Here is a 13,426-nt window from a genome sequence, read left to right as displayed (position 1 = left end):
CAGGCATAGGAGATAAAAACACAAATACGTTGCTTGTCCCAAGGAACTCAGTCTAGTGGAGTCAACCAGCAGTGATAGCACAATGTAAAGAGTGTTGTAAGGTTTCCACGGGGTATTCTGGGAACACAGCGGAAGAACAAATGACAGACAGGAGAGAGTTGAGAAGGCTTCCCCAAGAGTGCCCATGACCTCAGCCTGAGGGTGACAAAAGTCAAGCCAGGTGGGTGGGAGTGAGGGAAACGGAGGGAAAGGGAAAGAAAGAGCAGAGGTAGGTGTTCGGACAAAGATGTGGAGGGACAGAGAGTCAGGCGGATGGTTTGGAATGTCGGGGGCTTCCTACGCCGTGCTGAGGAGGATGGACTTTATGCTGATGTTAGTACAGAGTAGAAATATGCTTATTCAAGCAACAAGTGTTTATTGAGCATCTACTGTGCAGCGTTCTAGGCTCTGGACTTACAAGAAGCAAAATGGCTGAAAATTCCTGCTTTCACTGAGAATTTGGGCAAGGGAGTGATTTTTATATTGAGAGAGAAAGAGTCCTCTGAATGGATTCAGAAGGCTGGGGAGGAAGCCCACAGGCCGGCAGCAGTGATGATGTTGAACAGGGCCATGGTCCAGGAGGAAGGGACAAGGCCTGAACTTAGCCTGAGGCTGAGGGACGAGGGAAGGGGGGCCGGCTTGGGAGCATCTGGAAAGGGTGTTGTGGACACTCAGATGTGAGTGTTGAAAGAGAGGGAGAAATCCTACATGATGCTTAGGTTTCTGTACTAAGTGATATCTTCCAAAATAGAGGCCCACTTCTCACCCAGTTTCTTAGGTTGCAAGATCCATTTCTTCTTATTTCTCCGTGTGTCTCATTTTAGGTGAGAAATGGAATGGAAGTCAGGTGTCCTGACAAGGCTCCCTCTGACACGATTCCCACATCAGGTACACGGCTTTTGAGTCAAGTGATTTTTAAACTCATTTGAGGTCTAAAACCATCAAAGTAAGAGCAGCCTTAAGATGACAGTGGCTTACTTGTAAGTTCATGCCTGTGTTTGATTATTCTTTAACTAAAATATGATAACATTATCAGAAAGCATTTATTGAGCATTAACTGTGTGCCAGGCCATGCTCTGCAAAGGGCCCAGTGTCAGGTGAGTGAGCTGATGTCATTGTCCTCGCTGGGAAGCCTTGATGAGGTGAACTTATTCTCTGAAAAACAAAACTACCTTTAAGCAGGAAGCAAAAATAACCAGTCCAAGCTCCGGGTCAGAGCCATATGCAGAGTGCACTCAAACATTGGAAAGCATGCCATCTTACAAACGTGCCATTTTCACTGCTTCTCTGTGTTTCCAAGATGACTGGTGCTGGGCCATGAAAATGAGGCTCATGGAACATTCTAGGCAGAGACCTTCCCAAAGAGGGGCTGCCTAAGGGCTGAAACTTTTCCTCCAGGTGAGCCAAACTCTGAGTGATGGCTCTGTGCACATGATCATGGGAGGTCACGGGAGAGCTGTGTGGTGGCCCACGTGACTCACAACCTCAGCCCAGGAGCATTTCTGCAACAGTGCGATAGGTTCTCATGCTTGGTCCTAGAGGGTGACTCATTTGTTCATTGATTCGTTCACTTGTTCACTCATCTATTGGGTGATTGTTGAATGCCTCTTATGTGCCTTCCAGGATGGAAAGCGAAGTTTGGAGATGTCACAGTGTGCAAATCCTTGTAGTCACATTGTCCCCTTTTGCTGAGTATTAGTAGAACAAGTTTAAGTGTCAGCCCACCCTTCATGCCTGTCTTAGCTCTACACGCTCAAATCTAGCCAAATGACAGGCAAGTAAGTTAAAAATCTTCTCACCAAAACTTCGGTGTGTAACTGGTTCTTGACTAAGTTGCAGAATAATGGAATAGGTGATAAAAGTCTTACACACGGGGCTTCCCCGGTGGCGCAGTGGTTAAGAATCCCCCTGCCAATGCAGGGGACACGGGTTCGAGCCCTGGTCCGGGAAGATCCCACATGCCACAGAGCAACTAAGCCCATGTGCCACAACTACTGAGCCTGTGCTCTAGAGCTCGTGAGCCACAACTACTGAGACTGTGTGCCACAGCTACTGAAGCCCATGTGCCTAGAGCCTGTGCTCCACAACAAGAGAAGGCACCGCAATGAGAAGCCCCTGCACCTCAACTAGAGAAGGCCCGTGCGTAGCAACAAAGACCCAACGCAGCCAAAAAGTAAATAAATAAAAGTCTTTAAAAAAAAAAAGTCTTACACACACACACACACACACACACACTTAGTCTTTAGACTTTTTCCCCCCCGTACTTAGTGACAGCCCCTTCCTATTGGTTAGTTTACTAGCAGAACTTCAGTAGCAGAAACAAATTGTTAGCTTCATGTGTAGGCCCTCCAACAGCAAAAACTCAAAGATGTATGCATGTATAGAGAGAGGGAGGGGGGAATTTGAATGTTTTAATAGCCATACTCTTTACAGTGAAATGATATCCATCCTCTTTTAATCTTATCATTCTGAAAGGATGGTGTGTAAAGATTTTGCAATCTGTCTAGATTATGTTCCCGTCATGACAGTGATAACCAAGCAATCCATTAGAGCATATCTGAACACCTGAAAGCCAAATAAAATGTGAATCTCTTCTTTATTCCTTGACCCTGAAGATTATCTTGTTTATTGGCACTTGAAGATGTAAGCACAAGAAATCTCGAGACCTTGAGATCTTAGATACTCTGGTGATAGAAGCTGTTTGGATAAGCAGATGGATAGATTTACGCCTCCTTGATCTAACCAAGTGGGCCTGGGACCAAAACATTAGCACCGGCCAACTGGGTGGCAGAACTCATGGGCTAATGTTGGGCCTGCACCTCTGAGTCCCCCTGAAAAGTGTCTTTAGAAAAATGGCAACAACTAACTGGACAAAACCAAAAAACACATTTCATTACTGCGCTTGATCTATGATTGGACATTTTAATCATACTTGTGGCTGTCAGGGTGGGAAAAAGACTTAGCACAGGGTCACGTTATTATTACCCTTGATAATCATCATACTGGTAAGGTCGTTCACTCTTCTGGAGATCATGTTGGCAATTTCTAGTTGAGATGAAGGCATCTGATACATACTTGTAAGAGCAGATCATCTTATCTTTACAACCCCAGTGACTCAGCACATGGTAGGAGCCTGATGAACGTTGTTGAACTCATCTTAATTATGGAGTATTTCTACTTCAGCAAATCAAAAATTCCCAGAGTTGAAAACGATCTTAAAAACCAACTGGATCAAAGTGCCTTCCGTTAAGACACCTTTTCACTAAGACTCTCTTATAAAATAGCTGTTTTATCTCCAGAGTTGTTTTCAAAAACCTTCTTTGTAGTCCCCTTTTCTAGTGTCTCTCTCAAACCAACTCACAGATATACCTAGCTAATGAAAACTGATAATTTCAAAATAAGATACTGCCTTCATCAACAGGTCCCGGCCCCTGGCCGCCCAGGTGCCTCACGCTCACCCCATTTGGACCCCACAGGTGATGAACCTCTTCTACTGATCCACGGGGCTTGGGATGAGATATATAGAGCTGATGTAAGTAATTTTTATTACCAATCGCTATTTGGTAGCATGAATAAATGAATGCACACAGGCGTGCTTCCAATTTTTCCCTTCTGGTCAGTGCATACATGCAATTTACTGAGTGCTACCTCCTGTGGACTTTATAACTTCATAAGTACTTACATCATTTTATATTACTTCATGGCCCTGTCCCTAACATATTTGGGATAACTAAGAAAAATATGCTGGGCCTGGTAGATGACTTAAGGTTCTCCCAGTGAGAAAAGGAGTAGCATTTTGTAAACAGAAGAGTGGCAATAAAGAGCCAGAGGGCACATGGCTCATTGGCTATCCATTGAAGCTGGCTATCTTGAAGTCAAGCTGCTAATTCCTTGCAGAGGGGAGAAGTCATAGTATTTGAAAATAGGAGTCCACAAAGCTAATTCTATGCCACTGTCACCAGTAGTATCAATTAGAACAGTTCATTTATTTTAAGCTATTGATTCCTTTCTAAGTCCCTGATGTCATTTATTTTACCCATTTGGCTAAAATGAGCTATTCAAACGCTGATATGAAAAATGCCCAGGTTACAGGCATTGGGTGACCACTAGGTGTTTCACTTCATTGTGAATCAGCTGTCTACTGTCCAGTGTACGTCCTGAAACTGTTTCTATAGTCACCACCTGCTCATGAGTCTTGTGACCTAACCTAGCCTGTGACTAGGAAGTAGTGACGCCCCACAGGGAATAACAGCCTGCCTGTCCCCTCGGCCTGACCAGCCTACTGAACAAGTTCAAACGCACCCCCAAGACACTCAGATGAATGTATTTTCCTTCCCTGCAGTTTCCATCATTTAAAGCTTTGAGAGCTGTAGTCTCTGACACAGAGCCTCTTCCTTAGCCTTTAATTCAACTGAACACATTTCTTGAGCTCCTACTGTGTGTCAGGCACATATTTCTTCATATAAACTTATGCCAAAGCACTTCAAAGACAGAAACAAGGCCCAACCTGTGACAGCAGTTTACCACCATTGCAGAAGTCCTTATATAAGTCCCTAAAATCTGAGAGCAAAAGGGTTGGGCAGCCCTAGCTGACAGTCGAGAGAAAGTTGGTTTTTCAGATTATGGCCCCAGGTTTAAGTTGTTGGGTTACACAAGAGAAAACTCCCAAGTGTCAAGTCTTTCTCCTGCTGTTCCTTTTCATGTCCAATGGGCAGTTTCCCCATTCTATACTCTAGTCAAGCATTTTCTGTCTATTCATGATCTCTTATCATAGTTTGGATGGCCTTCTGATAAGCGGCCCCTTCTGTAAAAATCTTGATGAGTGAATGATGTGTTCATCAACTGCTTTCAAGGTGGTGGACAGTTTGTACCAGAAAATGTTTAGCTAATCAGCCCACACAAATTTAATCTTATCTCTAAAGAGTTCTTTCCCCAAGGAGAGCAATTGCTAAAGTGCTTTGCTGTGGTTCCAGGCTGTGTCTTTATCATATATGATAATATTAACAAAGCTCAAATCAAGGTCTCCAGAATGTCAAACCAATGAAATGCGTGTTGGATTCTATTTGAATAAGATCCCAGATGAGTCAAACTCCTCCCATTTAGACTTGGTTCATTTGGTTTATTATCTCTTACAGGTCATTCCTTACAGAATGACGAACAGGAAACCACCCTTCCCAACATACCTACCAGTCTATCTACACGTATATACACACACGTAGATGTGGACATACATGAGTGCACGCATATGTGTGTGTTTCCTTTCTGCCTGCTACAAATTTAGGAGACAGGAATGGCCAGTTTCAGCTGCCCCTTTAGCAAACTGCAATGTGCTTTCAAAGCAAATCTATCCATCTCTTCCACATTTTACCAGCCCCAAAGATTTCCCCTAACCTTTGCACACCAGTTAGTGTTCACGGAATTCACTGAATTACACATTATGGCAACAAGAATACGGTGATTGACTATCACCATTAGGAGCTAAAATAAACCCTCTAGAGTTGAGGGGAGGAGGTCTTATTTTCCATTTTGTTGCCTTTTTTACCCAGAGCCTGATTTCTTTGAGAAGAGTCATTTGAAAGTTCTCAGGCTTGGCCCCGTCGATGTGGGCTAATGTGTGCAGCTGGCTTTGTGATTTGATAATCTTCTTCTAACCACATAGCCTTGGGCCCACCCCAGACCTACTAAATCAGAAACTCTGAGGGTGGCAACCAACCATCTGTGTTTTAACAAGCTCTCCAGATGATTCTGATGCATGCTCGAATTTGAAGACCACTAATCTCTATATTTTGCATACACACATTCACAGCTATGCATTTGTTAGTCTGCATGCTGTCATAGGGAAGAGGCAGGGACTTTTACTTTTCCAATGAGAGGAAATCCTCAGTGGGAGCAGCAGTTCCACATCTGCAGACAGCATGGAAGTCAGGTAGACAAGATGTCTCCATGGAAGGAGACAAGACCTAGAGATCTCTTTGAACATTGTTCCCACTGACTGTTAACACAGCTTTCCACGCAGGTGTGATCATACACCATGATTTGGATGTTGATGAGTGAAGTAGGCTATATGTAGCCCGCTGGTGTCGAAAGCATCTTGTTCTCTGTGTTTTACTGCCCTCATTATAGAGTGACTTGGTAAAGAAGGGCTGTCGAGAGAGCCTCCTGGCAGACAGCTTTCAGTTTATCCATCTTAAGCAGTGGTCCACTGAAATGATGGGTTTCTTTCCCCACTGAAGTAGTGGGTCACCCCGTGGTACAAATGCTATATTAGACTTCTTCCAAGGCTGAAAGCTAATTGACAAGTTACTGCAACATCGTGCCGCTAGAGACCATGAAAGGCACATCTGAGGAAAGATGAAGCCGTGTCAAAGTCGGAGTGACTATGGGAGGAGGTGCCCCGGGGGAGTGGGAGGTGAACTTGTGATTTGAGGGGACAGAGCCACATATGGCATAAGGAATTTAAGTGTGATTCCCAAAATGCACTTGGATTCATGTCCGTATGTATATAAGGTAAAGGGGTAGATAGATATAGGACAGGCGTATATATGCAAGTAAATACATACATATATATGTATGTGTGTATGTGTGTGTATATATGTGTAATATTCATGTTAAGCTCCTAACTTGTTAGCCAGGCATAAAAGGCCCTTGGCCCTAACATACATTTCCAATGTTATTTTTTTTTTTTTGAAGTATAGTTGATTTACAATGTTGTGTTAATTTCTGCTATACAGCAAAGTGATTCAGTTATACATATATGTATTGATACATTCTTTTTTTAATATTCTTTTCCATTATGGTTTATCATAAGTTATTGAATGGTCCTCTGTGCTATACAGTAGGACCTTGTTGATTATCCATTCCATGTATAATAGCTCACATCTGCTCACCCCAACCTCCCACTCCATCCCTCCCCCAACCCCTGCCCTCTTGGCAACCACAAGTCTGTTCTCTATGTCCATGAGGCTGTTTCTGTTTCGTAGATAGGTTCATTTGTGTCATATTCTAGATTCCACATATAAGTGATATCATATGGTATTTGTCTTTCTCTTTCTGACTTACTTCACTTAGTATGATAATCTCTGGTTGCATCCATGTTGCTGCAAATGGCATTATTTCATTCTTTTTTATGGCTGAGTAGTATTCCATTGTATATATGTACCACATCTTCTTTATCCTTTCATCTATCGATGGACATTTAGTTTGTTTCCATGTCTTGGCTATTGTGAATAGTGCTGCTATGAACATGGGGGTGCATGTATCTTTTCAAATTAGAGTTTTGTCTGGATATATGCCCAGGAGTGGGATTGCTGGATCATATGGTAATTGTATTTTTTGTTTTCTGAGGAACCTCCATACTGTTTTCCATAGTGGCTGCACCAACTTACATTCCCACCAAATGTATAGGAGGGTTCCCCTTTCTCCACATCCTCTCCAGCATTTGTTATTTGTAGACATTTTTTTTTTAATTTTATTTATTTATTTATTTTTGGCTGCGTTGGGTCTTCGTTTCTGTGAGAGGGCTTTCTCTACTTGTGGCAAGCGGAGGCCACTCTTCACGGCAGTGCGTGGGCCTCTCACTATCGTGGCCTCTCTTGTTGCGGAGCACAGGCTCCAGACGCGCAGGCTCAGTAGTTGTGGCTCACGGGCCTAGTCGCTCCGCGGCATGTGGGATCTTCCCAGACCAGGGCTCGAACCCGTGTCCCCTGCATTAGCAGGCAGATTCTCAACCACTGCGCCACCAGGGAAGCCCCTGGCATAGTGTTTTTAAAAAAGTGGTATAAAGGCATTTCCTTTTTCACTTCAGAAAAACCGAGCTGATTTTTTTCTAATAAGATGGTATAATATTTTATCCCAACTATCAACAGATCCTAGAATGGATGAAGTATGGGTTTCACCTCCACCACAATCCCCTCCTTACTCCCAGATCATGTCGCCAGGGGCTGTTTCACGCCCTGAGAGTAACTGCCCACCTGTGGCATCAGGTTCACCCAACACCAGCAGACACCTCTCCGAAAGTGGGGCCACCTTCCAGCTCGTGAGCCCTGTGTCCAGGCGCCCCAAGGAGGAGACCGGCAGTCAGGCTCCACGGCTGCTACTGCTGAGCTTTAGGACAAGGATGGGCTTTTAATATCTTTGTCCAAGCTGAATTGTTCTACTTTGTCTCAGTTTTCCTGGAAGATGCTCCTTTGTTTTCAGAGGAGACAAGAAGCCCACCTTCTGTTCATCTTTGCTTTCAGTTCACAGGCTGAAGCTGGCTGACATCAAGGTCATCGGAGCCCTGGGTGACTCAATCACGGTGAGTTACTGACGGTGGAAGGAAGGGGCAGGAGAGGAGAAGATCTTGGTTAATAGGGGAATCTCACTCCTGGCCCTTAAGCGTTGCCAACTCTGGTCCCAACCTCAGTCCCTCCCCACCTCCATGCCCACCCTGGAATCCAGCATTCCCTGCCCATCGTGTTTTCCCACCTCCATTCTAACCTCATCCTTCCTCTCCTAACATGGGAATGAAGGAGAGAGCAGGAAGTGGGGGGACCCCAGAAGGAGCCCCTGAAATGAAAGTAACCCAGCCCAAACCACACAGCCTGTCGGTGGTGGGGTGTAGGGCCCCTTCAAAGACCCGGTGCTTTGTTTTGTCCATGTAGGAAGGCGAAGGGAAGGTCCCAAGGGCAATGGGATGATGGGACAGGAACAAGTGCTAATGGGGGAGGGGTGAGAAAACCGGGGTCAGGGAAAGAGACAGAGGTACTAACGATGACCCAGCCCGTGTCTGCAGGTGGCCTGTGGTGACCTCCCAGGCCCAGCAAAAAGCTATCCAGAAAAAGCAGAATCCGGTCCTTAGAGAGCCAGGGTAGGGGGTCTCTGAAGCTCTCGAACTTCAGGTCCACAGCGACTCATTACAGAGGAGTCCAGCTGCTGTTCTCTGGATCAGCAGAATCGAGGGCCTCCAGCTGAATTTTCCCCCAAATACCAGCTGACACCTTTCATGTCTGTGGCCTCTTCACATTGATATGATCTCACTCAATATCCTCAACAAAATCCTGGGCCATATGACTCTCCTCAAACTGAAACCAACAAAGAAGGTGAAACTGGTTGAAGCGAAGTGAGTACCGCGGCCAATAGCTTGTAACTGCTGGGTGAGGACAGGACTCCCAGGTCCTGACTCTGAGGCCAGAATTCTGTCCCTGCCCTGTAGCCGTCTCCTCCATGACCCCTCGGGTACTCTTCACCCCGAAGGCCCTATGGCTCCTACCCTTCTGGGAAGGACAGGCAGGCTGGTCCTCAGCACTTCCTGCTGGGTGTGGCCTGATATGGCCTCCCGCCCCCACCCCCCGTGTCTCTTTGAAGATGCTCTCGGGATACGGAGTCATCAAGAATCAACACAGCTGGAAATGCCCTGGCCTTCCAGTGGTTAGGACTCAGCGCTTTCACCACTGTGGCCCAGATTCTATCCCTGGTCGGGGAACTAAGATCCCATGAGCTGCGGCGTGGCCAAAAAAAAAAAAAAAAAACAACAAACAGAATCAGCCCAGCTGTTCAGGACTACCTGGGGAGGCAGCAAGGCTCCTCCCCCGGAGGCCAGCCTTCCCCCACAGGCTGCCTGGGAGGCTAGCCCTTGCCCTTGGCATGACCTTTGGAACAGCTCTGCTGGGAAATAACATGCTTTAGGCAAGGGACATGCACCTGCAGAGTGTGTCAGGGTGTGGTTTTAAAAGACCCTGCTCTTTCTTTAGCTGAGGAGTAGGTACGTGGCGTTTCCTTTTAATTTTTCCATTTGTACATATTTGAGACCTATTCATATCAAAGGATTACAGGATACTTCCTTTTATGATGTAGTTCACGACTTTTAAAAAATGAGGGAAATGGGGCCCTGAAATGTGTCCTCTGGAAAACCGTACACTGCAGTATAATTTTCAGAGCGCTTCTGCCAGCCTAGGGTCCGGGCAGGGTTTCTCAGGGTGAGGCCGCCCTTGGAGGGCCCCAGAATTCCCAGCGGCAACTAGCACTCGTTTCTGACGAGGCAGGATGCTGGTCAAGACGTGGTGCTATCAAGACTCTAGATTCTAAAGTGCCGGACATTCCGGCCCGGCCAGGACAAGAACACAGACCCTCTGGCGAGCAGGCAGGGAAATCACCCCCTTGTGGTTCCCTTTCAGGCAGGTAATGGGGCCGGGTCCAAGCCTGGGAACGTCCTGGATGTCTCAACTCAGTATCGAGGTCTGTCCTGGAGGTGAGTGCAGGCGTGGCAAGGCCCGTAGACGCCCCGTCGCAGGGCAGGGGAGGACCCCTGAGCATGTAGAAAACAAGTTCTCTAGCAGAAGGATGAGTCAGCCTAGTGCTTTTCCATGAGAAATTTCTAAGTTTAATTTAAGGAAGGTATTTATCAGCTTCCCCAAACCAGATATTCCCCCAAAACAAGCCAGGACCTGAGCAGGAGGAGTTTAGGGGAAAAACTACTCAGACGTTTGGGCTGGAAAAGTTGTGGCTTGCATTCTTCCCTCTGGGCAGCCACCTCAGAAGGAGGCAGCAGCCTTCAGAACCAGGGTTGTGTAGGAGCCCCAGCTGCCCGCTCTGTGTGACCTTGGGTAAGTTATTCAACCTCTCTGAGCTGGTCTCATCTTTGACACAGAGACAATAATACTGCCTTAGCATTGTCGCGAGGCTTACAGAGAACTTAAATGCCCAGCACAGTGCCTGACACAAAGGTAGGTATAAATGGTAGCTGGGATCATTATTAAAGGGCCTTCATTTTACAGATGATGAAGCATGGCTCAGAGAGGGCAAGTAACCTGTCCAAGATCACACAGTCAGATGGTAAGAGAGCAAAAAGTAGAGTAGTGACTCCTGACCCCTAATCCAGCACATCCCCCATCATGTATATATTGTGCAGGCTTGTTCCTGCTCTGCCTGTGATCAAACCCAGGCCGCCACAGGCTGCGGTGAGCAGCACTCCTGCTTCACCTCTGCTATGAAAGCCCAGCTCATGCCAAGCAGGAGAGGGCAGGTTCGGTGTTCCCTCAACCTGGAATCCAGCATCTCTGGCACCAGCTTGAACCTGAGCGTTGAATCCCTGGTATCCTCCCTGGCGACGCTACACAGAGTTAAACCCCAGACGTTTTGAGAACCTTTGAAATGTTCCCAGACGTACTTGGCAGAGAATGAGGGGATATGGAAAAGTAGGGAATCCAATCAACTCTGGAATGCTGCTTATTTTCATGCCTAGAAAGCCATCCAACTTTGATTTCCTTGGAATTTTAGAAGCGGCTCAGAAGATGGGTTGCTCTCTAGAAGATACCCTTTAAAATCCGGGTTTTTCCCCAAGCCAAACAGGACGAGAACCATGAAGGCAAACTTTTTTTTTTTTTAAATAATAATAATGCACAGCTGCAGTGGCTAGTCAGCGCTGGGCTGGGCTCTGCATCCAAGGAAGGGCCACTTCCCCTTTGGAAGATGGGGCTGAAGGGGCCCACTTAATTCCCCTGCCTCAAGGTCAAAGCTCAAAGTTAAAAAACAAAAAGTCAGCCATGACGGTTTAAGCCAGTTTTTTGTTTGGACGTTCTGGTTTGTGGGGCAAGGAGAGAGAAGTTGCTGTATTCTGGTTTTACAGTTTTTATACAGAAATAATGAGGAAAGGGCACGCCCCAAGCCCCCAGGGTGTTTCTCAGAAGGAGCAAGGTCTGTCTTGGTGGTATCTGAGGTGTTTCAGCGTCGCTGGCAGTTTTAACCTTCATTTTCTTTTTTGTCCCCACGACGACGCAGTGCCGGCGGCGATCAGAACCTCAGCAGCGTCACCACCTTGCCCAGTGAGTACGCGCTCCCGGGGGTCCGGGGCGGGCTCGCCGCAGCCCTGCGCGTTTCTGCAGCTCGCCCTGGCGGCGGCCGCGGGCTTGGCAGGGAACCGGGCGGCAGGAGACAGCCGCGTTCGGCAGGGGGCGCTGCTTCCCCGAGGCGGTCGCCCTGCTCTATTGCTTGAGAGCGATTAAAGCCTTTTTTTTTTTTAAGAGAAATTGTATTTGTCCGAGGAAGGAAGAGAATAAGAGGGAAAGAATGCTCACGCCAACTCTTAGTGCAAGTTATTATTAAGAAATGATTGAAGAAGGAAGTAAAGGAAACCCATGTTTGCTTTGCCTGTCATTCAGAGCAGAGCACTTTTCTGGGAGGCGTTGATCTAGGCTTGGGCTGTATTAGGCACCACTGCGTACAAAGACGTTGAATTCCTGGTGTTGGTTTAGGAAACGCTGCTATTGCAGCAGTGATGATGAAGTTACCTTGTTCAGACTGTGCAAACATAGCCATATTTGGGGTGCAACCTTTTCTTTAAATTCCTTCATCAACAACCTGTTCGGAATGATTTTTTTTAAGCCTGACTACATTCTTTGAATGGTCTTATTCATCTTTTTATTCTCCTTAGTGCATGCACAGTGCTTGTTCTTAAAGTACGCGTACAAAAAATGTTACAATTGAATTATTTTCCCTTAAAATCTTCTGGCTAACGATTTTGCCTGAGAGGAATTTAATCGATCCCATTCTCATTTACTTTTCTCGTAATTATCCCTCTGTAATATATCTTTAGCAGCTAAGAAATTATTTGAGCTTTAAGTCACCAAGACTTTGATGATAAAGGTGGTTTGATCGCCACATGGGCAGAACTGGTTGGATTTCATGTGTGTTATCTGTTCTTGCTATTTGCAAATCCTGTTGATTTTAAGTAGGTACAGTTCTGTGGCACAAGTACTTCCCATCTTCCTTATTTCTAGGTCCACACACAAGAGCTATAAATAAGCTCCGCCATCTCTAGGAGATGATTTGGGTTGCTTTTGCGAATGTAATTGGGCTATGAGCTGGGCCAGCATACCCAACAACTTGCTGGGCTCTCTGATTCCCATGCTATTGTGGTTGATAACATGATTGGAAATCATCTGACTCAAGATCTTTCACTAAAATGATTTATAAAATATTAAGACAGCGTCACCTGGGTGGACGCCCCTGACACGCTTAGCCCAGCAGTGGAACATTGCCTGTTCAGACTTCCTTACTAGAGTTGTGAAGACAGATTGACTGTAGGGACTGGATAATCCATGGAGAAATAATCACATGGCAATGTGTTGGAAAACTTACGAGAACGTAGGGTCAGAACAGAACCTCAGTTCAACTCCCTATTCAATGTAATCCAGCAAATACACCCGTGCTGGGTGCTTGGGAAACAGGAGAATGAGGTGAGGTCCCTGCCCTGATGACGTCACTGAAGTCTCTTTAGGGACATGTCTCCCTAAAGACAGACATGTGCACCAATAATTATAGCCATGTACAAAGTTTAGGGGAAAATAAATAAGAAGGCTGTTACCCTGCCTTTTGAAAGAGGGCTTTAAGAACTGGAATTCATCAGATA

The 13,426-nt window shown here is 46.0% G+C and overlaps 1 protein-coding gene across 1 annotated transcript in view; it reads left to right on the top strand.

The window, feature by feature from the left end:
- Positions 1-13,426, top strand: part of PLB1 (phospholipase B1) — a 122,769-nt gene that overhangs the window by 49,348 nt on the left and 59,995 nt on the right. The window contains exons 17-20 of the mRNA XM_059942613.1: positions 864-927; positions 8,277-8,335; positions 10,194-10,267; positions 11,797-11,840. Coding sequence (XP_059798596.1) covers positions 864-927; positions 8,277-8,335; positions 10,194-10,267; positions 11,797-11,840 — 241 coding nt within the window. The remainder of the gene's footprint in view (positions 1-863; positions 928-8,276; positions 8,336-10,193; positions 10,268-11,796; positions 11,841-13,426) is intronic.

The sequence above is a fragment of the Balaenoptera ricei genome, chromosome 13 (genome assembly GCF_028023285.1).
Source record: "Balaenoptera ricei isolate mBalRic1 chromosome 13, mBalRic1.hap2, whole genome shotgun sequence".
NCBI classification, from domain to species: Eukaryota; Metazoa; Chordata; class Mammalia; order Artiodactyla; family Balaenopteridae; genus Balaenoptera; species Balaenoptera ricei.
The sequence above is the reverse complement of the archived record's forward strand: the minus strand, read 5'-3'. Positions and strand labels throughout refer to the sequence as shown.